The 14402-nt window shown below is 36.3% G+C and overlaps 1 protein-coding gene across 4 annotated transcripts in view; it reads right to left on the bottom strand.

The window, feature by feature from the left end:
• Window positions 1-14402, bottom strand: part of LOC145302399 (leucine-rich repeat-containing protein 9-like) — a 245664-nt gene that overhangs the window by 217158 nt on the left and 14104 nt on the right. For all 4 annotated transcript variants that reach the window (XM_080144652.1, XM_080144653.1, XM_080144651.1 and 1 more), the window contains exons 3-6: window positions 14083-14301; window positions 8506-8646; window positions 3971-4034; window positions 2769-2839 (exon numbers count right to left, since the gene is read on the bottom strand). In XM_080144652.1, coding sequence (XP_080000778.1) covers window positions 2769-2839; window positions 3971-4034; window positions 8506-8646; window positions 14083-14301 — 495 coding nt within the window. The remainder of the gene's footprint in view (window positions 1-2768; window positions 2840-3970; window positions 4035-8505; window positions 8647-14082; window positions 14302-14402) is intronic.

Raw genomic sequence — 14402 nt, 5'->3', positions numbered from 1 at the left:
GAGGGTGCAAAGTCAAGAGAGTAGGGAGGATGGGGAAGGATCTCATAACCACACGCCCGTGCTTCTGATCTGGCGACATGCGAGTCGTGGATCGGAGCGTTGTCCTGCAGGAGGAGAGTACCTTTGCTGATCTTGCCTGACCTCTAGATTTTGATAGCTTCCCTTAATTTCCTCAAAAGTGAAGCATAATAGGCTCCTGTAATTGTGGTACACTTTGCCAGGACATCTGTCATCACTACTCTGTCCTGGTCCCAGAAGACTGTGAGCATGACCTTGCCAGCGGAGGGCTGCACCCTTGCCTTCTTTGGAGGTGGTGAGTCCAAGTGCTTCCACTGCATTGACTGGGCTTTGGTCTCTGGATCATAGTGATGGACCCAGGTTTTATCCTGTGTAATCAGTCTTTTGAAAAACTTTGACTCATCTTCTTGGCACATCTCCAAATTCATCCTCAAGCACTCAATGCATTCTCGCTTCTGGAATGGTGTGAGCAACCTGGGAATTAATCTGGCAGACACCTTATGCATATGCAAATGGTCATGAATGATAGTTTCCACAAACCTTATACTAATCTTGACATCTTGGGCTATTTGGTGGATAGTAATGCGCCAATCTTCCAAAATGGCAGCCTCAACTTGACGGACAGATGCCTCATCAATGACAAAAGGGGGGTGACCAGGTCTGGGAGCTGTTTCCACAGACTTCCGGCCATGTTTGAATTCATGATGCCAGCGTTTTACAAGGTCATATGATGGGGCATTATCACCATAAGTTTCTTTCATTTAAAAAATCTCCTGTGGTGTGCATCCTTTCAAATACAAAAACCGGATCACTGCTCAACATTCAACAGGCTCCATTTCACACCTGACTCAGTTCAAACACATGTAAAACAGAAACCACAGTTAGTTCAGAATTGTAATTTGCCGCATAATCCCGTAGAGATATAAATCATTGCACATGCAAAATTTCAGCTAGATCAGACAACTAGAAGTGGGTCAGGGGCATTACTTATTGCACACCCCGCGTACATAAAAACTACATAGAGAAATAACTTCATTAAAGAGTACAAAATGGCAGGTGTCCTCATTGCAATAAGAAAACACGTTTTTTTTCAGGCAAGCAATGTGCAAATATACTGAATTGTCAATTGAATATAATTTGGTTCTCTTGGGCAGCAGTGCACAACTTGGAGAAAAATGTGTACAATGTTGTCGCCTGATTCTTTAACCAGATTTTTACAGTCTAATGACTAAATAAAAAAGACATCTCATGGACACAGCCATCAAGACTTTTAAATACCATGCGCAAATAAAGAACTGGTTTACACACTTTGAAAGTAATATGAGAAAAATTTTGTCTTAATTAAGGAATTTTTTTTTTAAATGGTCAAAAGTTGTGCAGTTTGAATGTTGCAAGATTGTGAAAATGGTCATGAGAGATGATTGAGTTTCTTGAAAGAAGACATTTTGACTTCTGTTGCGTCCATAAAACATAAGTGGTAAATCTATCAGAATGATTGTATGAAAGAATGCAAGATTTAAGCTGTTTTGTATTCCAAATGAAAAGAGAACAGGTGGTGTCAGTACTTTTATTGCAGAAAAATTGCGGATCAACCAAAGTTGCCTGGTTGTGAACATTAGGTCTAGTAAACTTATCAGTGTTGAACCGCAAGAACTTTATGTCCAGGCTCAACCTTTGACATGGTCTAACAAGAGAGGTCGTGGTTTGGATATGTTACACCTGGTCCTGAAACTTAGAATTCTATATACTGGGACCAAAACTTGTAACTGGGGGGTTACAACCCGGTAATGTTATAAATTGTTGATTGTGACCAAGGATTCTGTATATTTTGTAAGGGGTCCAATGCTGGGTATCTATTGTGTTAAAAATTTGTGCCGTGACCAGGATTTGACCCTAATACTTAGAACTAAAATAAAGAATTCATTTTGAAAGTCAATTCGTATCAGAAACTGTGCAAATCAACTGCAGGTCACACAAGAACAAAAGCGTTCATAACACAAAACATAGGGAGAAAATAGATGGAAAAATAATTCAGCTAAACGTAGTTTATCATCATTAAAATTATCTCCCTTACCAAAAGACAATTTAAAGCAGGGTTATCTGTCCTTGGTTAAAAGACAGTGAAGCAAGCTTATAATTAAATAAATATTGAATTGTCTTAAAAATGCACACAGAAAAAAAAACAAAAAAAAAAAAACACTGTACATAAAAATCAATCTTGGTCGCAAAACTCCGCAAAAACATTTGCAAAAATCCAAAACAGAAAGACACCCATTTATTTAAATATCTTTTATTTAAATACATTCATTTTGTTACTTACTTTAAAAAAATGTTTTGTAAATATATATTTTTTCTTTTAAATCTTCAAAAGTTTTGTAAATATATTTTCATTCGACCATGTCTGCTATTTGACGTGTTTACAAACAACCAACACCATGTGCTTGTGCAAATGTGAGTGCCAAATCACCAGTGTCACTTGAAATGTGTGCCAGTCATTGCCAGGCATCGTCTTCTGCTACAGGTTATCTATTCTTTACTTGGTCCATCTGTTTTTATATTAATTGGTGTCTCATTCCTGGAACAGCTCATCATGACAGAGTACAAAGTAAAGCTTGTTCTATTTTTATAGTATTTTAAACTTAGATTGTGATATGAAATAATGATTTTTAATAGATAATTAGTTTTAAATATTCCGAAATGAAATTAATTGTATATTGTAAATATATGTATAAAAATTGAAAGATACTTACCTTAAGAAACATAATTTTATTACGTGATAGATTAAGGTTTTCCAAGCAATTATTATTATTGAGACCTTCACCTGTAAAATAAAATAAATTTTAATATAATGACGGCATAAACCGGAAGTTGTAGTCGTTATCTGTTAATAAATCAAGCAATTTTATCTTATGAATCAATTGGTAGAAACATGAAAATAAATATAATATAAAAATCATCGAATAACAATCAACAAAGTCTCACGTTTACTTATGATTAAATCTCAGAATACAGAAACAAAAATAAATTGATCAAAATGTTTGTATATTATTAAAGGAATTTTGTGAAAATATCATATGGACATAGTAGAAGTAACTGTAATATATTAAGATGGGTAAGTTAGCTAGTTTTTAGTCATAACAATGATTTGGTTGTATTAAGAACCGTCAAGGAGGAAGTAGTAGAGTTAAAAGTAAATCAGCACGTGGGAATCAGAACAAACAAGATATTGGTTCATAAATCAGAACAATTAAGAGTACTCTTGTTTCTCTTCACCATCGACATTACTCTATGTGAGACCCTGAAGTAGATTGTCAGCTATTTTTATTATAAAAAATAATGGAGTATTGATTTTTTTTTTTTTGGTGACACAGTGAAGAGACGCATTGAGTCTCTACAATTTCAGGTGAGCATTGTCAGAAGATAGTGGTTTCAATCCTACCCAAAGTAGGTCAGAGGATTAGTTGGCTAAAAAATGATGAGACAACTACTATGGAAGGCAGTAATTACTGGGATACAGTTACAAGACTTAGCATTCCTATCCCATCACGGTTAATCACATGAAGAAGGCTAAAGGAATGGTTGGTTGAGGCGTGGTGAAACAACGACAACTATGAAGATGAGAATAACAGCCTGCAAAAACATCGATACACAAATTATGAAGCCTCATCTCAAAGGATTCCAAAAGATAAAATAATGGAGTTGGCCTTATTTATTTTACTTAGCAAGAACGAGTTTTGCTTAAAAAAAAATATTATTTCTGTTCCTGTCCAGTTTGTCCAGTTAATTTGAATTTCACAAAACTATCGTAAATGACACCCTTTTTTAGTTAAGTACAAATGACATTATATTTCTGTATTTTTCAGATGAGGATTGGTTATTCATATTATTTGGACGCCCTTTTCTACTTAAGTACAAAACGTAGAAATTTCAAACAATTGAAAAAGAAACTCACCAATTTTACTGATTTGGTTTTCAGCCAGATTTAACTCTGTCAGATTTTTTAGAGAAGACAAATTCTGTTGGAAGAGTAAAAAAATTGAGACGATTACAATAAAATAAGTGTTTTCTCATATATCCTCTACATATTTATGTGTATAAATAAATAAATATTTATTTATGTCAAACATCGTTTATTCATTACCCTCACAGCAGCAGCCGTATAATGTAATGGTGAGAAGACTTGACTGTCATTTGGGCAGTCGGGTTTCAATCCTAGCTTGAGGCAGTTGCCTGTCTAGCTGCACCGATGAGCTGTGATACAGCGAAACAGTACTGCATATGGATGACTATAATGCTCCCTATCTTGGGTTGAGCATATTGGGAAGTGATATACAAACTGCCATTAGGGTATTAAGCGATGCTCTTAGTGTAAACAAATCAAGCGGAGGCATTTGGACGATGTCAAAACATTGTTTATTCATTATCTTCACAGCAGCAGCCGTATAGCATAATGGTGAGAAACCTTGACTGTCATTTGGGTGGTTGGGTTTCGATCCTACCTTGAGGCAGTTGCCTGTCTAGCCGCATTGATGAGCTGTGAAACAGCGAAACAGTACTGTATGTGGATGACTATATATATATATATATATATATATATATATATATATATATATAAGGGGGTAGTCACCAACAATGTGTATTTTTTAACATTATTTTATTATTCCGTGTCTTGGTTTTTCATTGAGAATTCTGTTTGGATCATTGTAATAATGTTTTTAAATCATTGAAATCGTTTTTACGCGTTTCAGACGTTCTGTGAAGCGTTCTCGTTAGAAATTATTTTCAAATGTGAAAATAATTTCTGACGAGGTTAGTAAGTGGTATTTTTGTGGAGGAAGTTCTTCAAAGCACATGCCATGAAAGTACTTGTGAAAGAGTATTTGTAATTTTTTTACCAAACAGTTCAATTGTTTGATTTGTGATAATAATTATTTTTCATTGTCTAAATAGCAATGCAATAATAAATTTTTTGTACATTATTGACTGTTTTCTTGATTTAGTCATGTGGAAATTGCTGTCACCTAATGACATTACATTTCTGAATTTTTGAGATGACGATTGGTTATTCATATTATTTGGATACATTGGACTATTGTTCTCATCTTTGGTGTGATTTTCACAACGTTTCAGTCAATGTAACCTCCAACCTTCTTCAGGTGTATCTTGTCAAACTTTAGAATGTTTCTGTCGAACTCAGGAATTTGGATGGAATTTCCAACGGAACCTTTTATTTACTTAACTTAACATGCTCTTGTTCCGTCAGCTACGACTGGATAGAGGTCGTAAGATAGAGGTCTTAAGATAGAGGTCGTAAGTAAAGGTTCTGCTTGAAACTCTGTCCAAATTCCTGATTAGGACAGAAACATTTCCTAGTTCGACAAGATGCACCTAAAGAAGGTCTGAGTTTACATCGATTGGAATGTTGTGAAAATCACATTCGAGATGAGAATAGAAGTCCGATGAATCCAAATAATACAAATAACCTAATAATATTTTTTAAATATTGAATCATCCTAACAAATTATTTATTCAAAATCTGATTGTTTATTGATATTTACGAGGGTTGTTCCAAAAGTAAGGCCTCCTATTTTTTAACTAAAACACTAAAATGTTGAAGACCTACAAAGACAGAAGTGGTACCATTAAAATAAGTGACCTTCTCTGCTACAGAATTTATGTTTCTACACAGTAAACACTATTCTCCATGCATTTTTGCTAGTCTCTTTTGATGCCTCGATCACAAAAGTCCGTAGCATGCTTTGTCACTCTTGAATCGATGGATCCATCTTCTAATTTTCTTGACATCAACTGCATCAACTTTGTAAACATTCAACAGACACCGGAGAATGTTAATCGGTTCAATTTTTCTGCATGGAAGAATTCAATGATGCATCTCTATTTCTGATAAATATCCATGACAGGGGTTGCTTCCTTAGAGTCAATATCTACGACAGACATGAAAGTTTCAGGTCATGAATGCATAAGTTTAGCCATCGTAACAATGATATTTGCAATCCCCTCTGATCCATTCTGTCAAAATAAAAAATAGGAGGCATTACTTTTAAAATGCCCTTCATATTAATCACCTTTCCACAACTTAAAACAGTGTGGCAAAATAATAATCAAATAACAAAGAACATGTTTCTGAATTTTTCAGATGAGGATTGATTGTTCATATTTGGATTCTTTCAACTACTGTTCTCATCTTGAGTGTTATTTTCACAATGTTTCAGTCGATGTAGCTTCCAACCATTTTGACGCATTGGATAAAGTACTTGGTAAAATGCAGTTGCAAGTTACAATCTTCTGGATGCTGAATGACACATCTCTGTTTTTGACACATAACAGTGGTTGCTTTCTTAGAGTTTCACAAGGTCAATATCTTCAACAGAGAGATGAAACTTTCAGATCATGAATGCATAAGTTCAGTCATCATAACAATGCAATTTGAAACCTGCTCTGATCCATTTGTAATGAAGAGCAAGCTGACAGAGGTTAAACAGGCTTTCTAGTCCAGATGAGATCAAGGGGTCAAACCAAATCAAACTGGTTTACTCAGGCTTAAAACTGACAAGGACAAGTGCTGAGTACATAACGATGTGTCAGTGAGATAGGGACTCATATCCTTCCTCTACCCTTAAAATATATAGAAACGCACAGGGGACATTTTTAATCAGTCAGTCAGTTAGAATTCAGTTCGAGTTTAGAGTCGATGGTTTGAGTCCAACAGACACCTAGCTATGTGTGGCAGATGAATCGATAGAAAAATTCCCACCCTCCTTCTAAGGATGAGCAGAGAACAGAGGTGGGACTTCGACTATGAAATGAATAAAGTTCGAATTGCCTAGAGACAGGAGATTTGCATTATTGTTATGATCTTTTGTTCCAGGGGAGCCAACACAGTCAAGAGATGTGAATAATAAAAGGTACGTTCTGCTTTTATTTTATAAACCCCCCAAAAGGGATGATATGCTGTAACATAAACATTTGATGCAAAATAAGCATACACCTCATCCCCCCTCCAGCACATTTAGGTGGAATCAAATTATAGGAGGCATTACTTTTGGAACGTCTCTTTTAATTGTCTGAGATAATCTCCATGGCAAAACTGGATATTGCTGCTAATAATTAACACATTCACAAAGTAGAAAAAGAGAGAGTTAATACAAGTATCATGCCACACGGCTTGTCTTCATGAATGAAGATCTAGGAAAGGGCTTGTCCATGTTTTCTGCAGACATGCTCATCGCTGACAAGTCAAGGGCGGGATAAGCAGGCTCGACTGCAACAGCTGCAGATTAGGTCTGGGCTTGGGGTTGGGGCGAGTTGGCACTCCTTTCTATTGTGTCTTCTGTCCTCTAGATAAGTCTGCTGAGTGCTCTTGAAGAAGAAGACTGCTTGATGGATGGTGTGCTGCCAAACACTTTGATTTGCTGTAAGGGTTGCCCACTGGCAGTAGTCAATGTGACAGGCACCAAGAAATTTCTTCAGACTCTTTGCACCATTTCTTTGGTGTTCCTTCGTGGTGGTAGCCAATGGAAAGTTTGCCATATGAAGTGATTTTGGGAAGATGGTGGTCTTCCATCCTGGAGATATGGCCAGTCCAGCATAGTTGTGATTTTAGCAACAATACTGCTGATTTTGGCCTGTTTAAGCACTTCAACATTCGTGATGAAGTCACTCCAGTGAATCTTGAAGATGGTACAGAGGCAGCGCTGGTGGAAACGCTCAAGGAACCACAGCTGATGACGATAGGTGACCCATGACTTTGAGCTATACAATGACAAGAATAACAGCTAAATAATAACACTCTATAATTTACATATTTGCAGTTTGTACTTTCATCATCATCATCATCATCATCATCATAGAGGTGATAGTAACTGAGTGATTGATGGCAGAAACTGACAATCTTAGTGTGGATAGTTCAAATTTAGTTTGTTTCACATAAACATTTTCAATTAGAGATGTTGGTACCATCACGTGGTCGCTCCCATAAGTATCTAATGCCTTTCCAGAAAGAATTCTAACTAGAAAGATATGTGAGAAATGAATGCCTACAATAATCATCTGATTTATTTGAAATGAAAGAATAATGCTCAACAACAGCAAAAATAGCAGAGATATGATGGTGGCTCAGTTGTTAACAATGTGTACTGACAATGTAGGTGTGCACAGTTGTTAACAATGCGTACTGACAACGTAGGTGTGCACAGTTGGAGTCCAGTTCATTCCACAGAAACATTGTCACTTAAGGATGTTGAAAACCTTCATGCTGTCCCTCTAGAAAGAGTTCTTAATAGAAAGATATCAGGGAACCAAATGCCAACAAAAATCATCAAGAAAGATGCTTAGCAACAACAACAGTAACAAATCATCATCATCATCATCTGTTATATTTTCTTGCACTTGAATGCACATATTTTCCTTCACATAGGCAACTTTTTTAAATCGTTAAAATGTAATCACAACATCCAAAAAACTTACCTCAATTTCTGAGATTTTGTTTCCATTCAGCCAGAGAATCTGAAGGTCGATGAGTTTGTCTAAGTTGGCAATTTTTGCGATATTGTTGCAATAAAGGTACAGCTTAGTCAACATTTCACAATGGTTGAGGTTCTCAATATTCTGAAATAGTTTAGAAGAAACAATCATAAAGTTCTTAGAAAAAATATCTCTATCTATCTATCTATTATATAAAAGGCACTTTGTCTGTGTGTGTGTGTGTGTGTGTGTGTGTTCATTCTCTATGAACTTGAAAATGGTTGGGTCGATTTTTATGAAATTTCATACCAAGATACTTTATGTGCCTGGCAGTGTTCTTAGAAAAGTTTTTTGTCCGAGTGTCTTTGATAAGTATCAATAACCAATAATTGAAATAATCCGATGAAAGAAGAAAGAGGCAATTTTGATTCAAGTTAACACCTTACACAGCTTAACATCACAACTACATTTGAAAAGTTTTATTACCACACAAGCTGAAAGGCTCAACATATAAAATAAACAGTAGGTTCTTGGATATGACAGGGCTGCATTTGAAATCAATGTTTCTGTTTAAAGCATAATTTCACAATGAGACTTGAGTTTTTCATTTTAAACTTAAATTCAAGCCATTATCACCACACAAGCAGTAATACCAGGCATATAAAATAAACAGTAGGTTTTTTGATATGATAAAGGTGCATTCAAAATAGACACATCATGTTTAGAGCACCATTAGAACTATGATACTTGACTTTTACATTTTAAACTTTAATTCAAGCCATTATATATGAAATTAATTTTATAAAATCAACAGTATGTTCTCTGCAGTGCAATGTAGACTACAATATATTGTAAATTTAGTCACTGTGAGAGGCATGCAAAGTTTCCTCCATGGCCCCCAATTAAAGCAGGCATTCAATCGATTTGATTGAAAAGTGTGAATTTCATCTATTTCTATGACATTAAAAATATGGGAGTGTGAAACATTCGTTAATCATAATTCAATCCTGGCCAACATCGGGTCACCCTACTAGTATATATATATATATATGTATATATATATATATATATATATATATATAAATGTAAAAGCGAAAATGTATGTATGTATGCATGTATGTATGTATGTATGTATGTACGCTTTTCCTCGATGTCCACAAAAGGCTTCTTTCAGAGAAGCACTCGCTCGCTTCACAACTTCTTAAAACATTTTTATATCATCCATAAATTGCAATATCTCACAGTTAACCACGGAGCTCGCCTGTCTATTTAATTTTATTGACTTTCAAACGTTAATTATTCGACATTTCCCGCATCGGCACGCGTTACATTCAGTTTTCGGTATAAAAAAAAGCAAAACTCGACTCTAATCACTGGCCGAAACCCAGTGGTCTCTAGAGAGCTAAGTAACGTTTGGTCAATGTCGACTTCGTCATATCAGACGGTAGCTTTCATTTCGAAACGAGATGCTTCCCCTAATAAACAGGGAGCGGGTTTTTAAAAACAAACAAACCGATTTATTGACCTCATTAAAAACTGTCCCGCAAAAAATGCTAACTGCTGAATAGCTATCGCCGTCACATCAATCAAAAACGCGCACCTGTTTTTTTTTCACACTTTACTATTTTCCAACTGCGCGTCGTCAAGGCTTCGTTTTTTTTCACGGGCACCTGTTTTTTTTTCACATTTCAGGGTTTTTTTACACACACCTACAAACACTCGCTAGTATATATATAAAAGACGATTTTTCCTCTGTAGAAAAAGATACTATAGCATTACAAATGTAGCTGCCAGACATAAATCGAAAATGATCACGCTACTTGCTAGTACTTGATGTATGTTTTCTGGGTATTATCAGTCGATTTTATTCAATATCATAAATCCCTACAATATTTTTGACAAGAGTCACCTTTCCTTGTAGAAAAGTGCCCAACTGAGGGTGAAGAAATTAATGTTTTTAACCAATTTTCGATATTTGTCAAGCTTCAAAACAGTAACGATCTTGTGAAAATTTGTCACCTCTGTTAAAAGTTTTAGGCAGACATACAAACATACATACATACATTTAAACAGACAATTGAGATTTATACTATAGACTAGCCTGGGTGCCCGGCAATGTCCTGGATGTTTGGAGGTGTGTGTTAAGCAAAAAAAAAAAGTGGTAGTAGGCAGGCAGGCTTGAACCCGAACAGTGAAGGAGGAAAAGAATGTAAAAAAATTGGTAGTAGGCAGGCAGGCTTAGACCCGTACTGTAAAGGAGGAAAGGAATGTGAAAAATAAAACGTGACATGTTTGCTGTTGCATCCATTGCCAAACCGGAAGTGACATAGGTTTAAATTAAGGCTAGACAATCAAAAAGAGGGGATGATTTCTGAAAATATCAGTGAAAAAAGCGACCCCTCCATGCAGGAAAGTGCCCACTTATGGGTGAAGGAATTAATGTTTTTGGACAATTTTTCGATATTTGTCGTCCCAAAGGGCGAGCTTCAAAATGATACCGATCTCGTGAAAATCTGTCACCTCTGTCGAAAGTTTTAGGCAGACATGCAAACATACATCCATACATACATACATTTAAACAGACAGAAAATGAAAAGAAACTAAGACATGTGCATGCGAGTATTATGTTTTTAAATTACCATATATTTCGGCATATAAGATGACCCTTAAAGTTAAAAAATCATCTTCAAAAACCAATATTTCATAAGATACTGGATGTTGCAATCTGTAGCCGCGGCTAAACAAACATGGTTTTGTGATTTAGCAGTCGTCTTATACAACCAACATATGATTCATTTTTTTTAAAATTTGCTCCAATTTTGTACCTCATCTTATCTGACGATCGCCTTATACGCCGACATATATAGTAATTTTTTATTGCATTTTCACCCCAAACAAGGCAAAGTGCCACTTTAATGTAGGGGGCTACTATCTAGGACATAATTTTTAGGGGTACTATGTAGGGAGTTGAGCAGCAAGATGTATGTTTATATTACACTTGAACTTCTGTATGTCAGTACAATTATGGAAGCAGGGAGCCAGAAAGGGAATTCCAAAGTTTAGCGGTCCTAGAGAAGAAACTATTAAAGTAGAAGGCTTTCTTACATCTAGGGATTTCTACTGAGTAGGGGTGGGATTTTGCTGCTTGTTGGGTTTGTCGGGTGTATTTCCGTCAAGGGTTTACAAGGGCTTGTAGTTCATCAAAGCATCCACCATTAAAATACTTGTAAAACAGGCAGAGGGATGCAACATTTCGTCAAAGCCTAGCTAATAGTGCAGGACCTATTAGATTAGCGAGCCTCTTTTGAACTCTGCCTTTAAGGGAGAGACTAGTAGCAGATGCGTCAGCCCAAATATGGCAACAATATTCCATACATGGGCGAATGTTGGCCTTGTAGAGGTACAGGATACTCTCAGGCATAAGTAACTTTCTAGTACTGTAGAGAGAGCCCATCTTCTTTGCAGCAGCCTTAGCAATGCCCTCAATGTATCTGTTCCAACTCATGTTCCCGATGAATGTTAAGCTGAGGAGTTTGAATGTTGTATTTTCAAGTAATGTATTATTAGCCATGGCTATTAGTGGTTGAGAAGGTTTCTAGTAGTTATTAAAGGAAACAAGCTTAGTCTTGGAAGCATTGAATGTGACCATCCATTTTTTGTCCCCATTCCACTACGGACTGGAGTTTTTTTTGCCATTGCCTTGGATACATGTTCATTCGTTTTCCCCTCATATCTGTTATAGAGCGTGGTGTCATCAGCAAACATACCCATCTCAGAGACTATTTTATCAGGTAAGTCATTTATGAATATTAGGAATAATAAAGGCCCAAGAATAGACCCCTGATGTACACCCGCATTTATATCATGTTGTTTTGACATACAACCATCGATGACAACCAGGATTCTTCTCTTATTTAAGAATGATTTAATTATGTTAAGTATTCGTCCAGTAATACCATAGGATTTGATTTTCATGAGAAGACCATCATGCCATACCCTGTCAAAGGCCTTAGATATGTCTAGGGTTACTGCCTAAACCTCCCCATGCTGTAGGTCGAACAGAAGCTTAGCAGCTGTGAGGTAGTGGACTAGAGTTTGGTTAATTATGGACTCAAATATTTTGGCGAAAAGAGGAAGGAGGCTAATGAGGCGATAATTTAATGGGTCAGTTCTTTAGCCAGAATTCTTGTAAAATGGTACCATAGAAACAATTTTCCAGCAGTTAGGAAAGCAAGATTTGTTAAGGCATTTGTTGAAATGTTTAGACAGGAACAACGTCAGTGGAGCATTTTTTTAATAGTACAGCCGGGATGAGATCAGGTTCACATGTATTTGAGGTATCTAGGATTTTCACAATATCATGTAGTTTAGAGGGGGTAATTTTCAGATCATCTAGTGTGGTTTCTGTTCATAGAGGAAAATCTGGGAGGGAGTGGTTTGCTGGATCCAAAGTAGAGTTGGAGGCAAGCTGACAGGCAAGCAGATTAGTCTTCTCGTTTGTTGTGCAAACAACTTCAAGATTGCTGGATAGAGGGAGGATTGTTGATTGCCTATTATTTACTATGCTATTATAGATTTTCCAGAAATCATGAATTCCTAATTTCTGCGCTTCAATGCGTTTTCTGGTGGTTTCAGTATATTCTCTCTTGGCTGTGTCTATATCCTTCTTACAATTACTTCTAGCTTCTATACACTTTTATCTATTTGTTCTGGATTTATGTCGGATTTGTCAGCGGTGTGCATAAGTCTGCGGTATGCATGCTGCCTTTGAGCAATGGCAGCTGTGCAAGTAGGAGCAAACCATTCGGAAGAGTGGGGTTTGCTATAGAACTTACGTGTGGGAACATGTGCTTCAATTGCTGCTTTGAACCATTCAGTGGCTTCATTTGCACACTGTTCTGCAGGAAGAGAAAAGATATTTGCCATGGAGCATCTCTGATGTGATCCCAGTTAGTTTTATTGTAGTACCTTGTCACTTCTTGCAGTGGCTCTTCAACTTTGGGTCGAAAGTTTAGGGTGATGTCTATTATTATCACAGCGTGATCAAAATTCCTGAGAGAGCATTGGGCATTTGTTACACAATCCTTAGGAACTGTGGTCAGAAATAGGTTCAGAAGTGAAGCTTGTTCGGAGACAGGTTAGGAACGTTAGTGTCAAAAAATGGGATATAGAAAAGTTATGTGTGATGCTACCAGCTGTGTTAGTGTAGTCAGAGAAGCCAAGCAAATTACTGTGCTGGACATTAAAATCGCCAAATACATGTATTTGGGTACTAGCGTCTAGGGAGAGTGCTATATTTTTGTTGTCAAAGACGTGATTGGTTAGAGTACAGTCATGGGTCGAGAGAGCGATAAAGAAAGTATAAGCAGCTAACGTTATATTGTAAAATCAGTTTAAATTTAGTATCCCCTTATTTTAAAGTGTCACTGTACTTTGTTTGGGCTGAAATAACAGAAAAAAATTTGATTTTATTTGACACTAAAATCAGTGTTTTAATCCTGTTTAAAAAAAACAAAAAACAATTTAAAGCACTGACACTCCTGAGCAATGGATGTCAATTTAAAAATGACTCTGACTTACTGTAATGTTGCATTCACAAATCCATAATTCCTCAAGTAAAACCAATGTCTCTAATCCTTCAATGCGGTTGATGCTCTGATGCATGATAACAAGTTTTTGCAAATTTGGGAAATGGTGAAGGCCTGAGATTATCGAAAAGCCTGTGAAAAACATCTCCAATTGCCGAACATACTCTTTTTCTTCTTCTAGTCGAGTATAAGAAATACCATTAGATGCACACTGCAGAGAAAACAAAAGAACACACATTAAATATGCACCAAATGACCTCAATAAAATGGATTTGCAATGAAATGTGTTTAAGTAGCAATACACATGAAAAA

The sequence above is a fragment of the Euprymna scolopes genome, chromosome 2, assembly GCF_053919585.1.
Source record: "Euprymna scolopes isolate OS-2025 chromosome 2, ASM5391958v1, whole genome shotgun sequence".
In the NCBI taxonomy this organism is placed as follows: domain Eukaryota; kingdom Metazoa; phylum Mollusca; class Cephalopoda; order Sepiida; family Sepiolidae; genus Euprymna; species Euprymna scolopes.
Note: the sequence above shows the minus strand (reverse complement) of the source record. Positions and strands in the feature narration are given on the sequence as shown.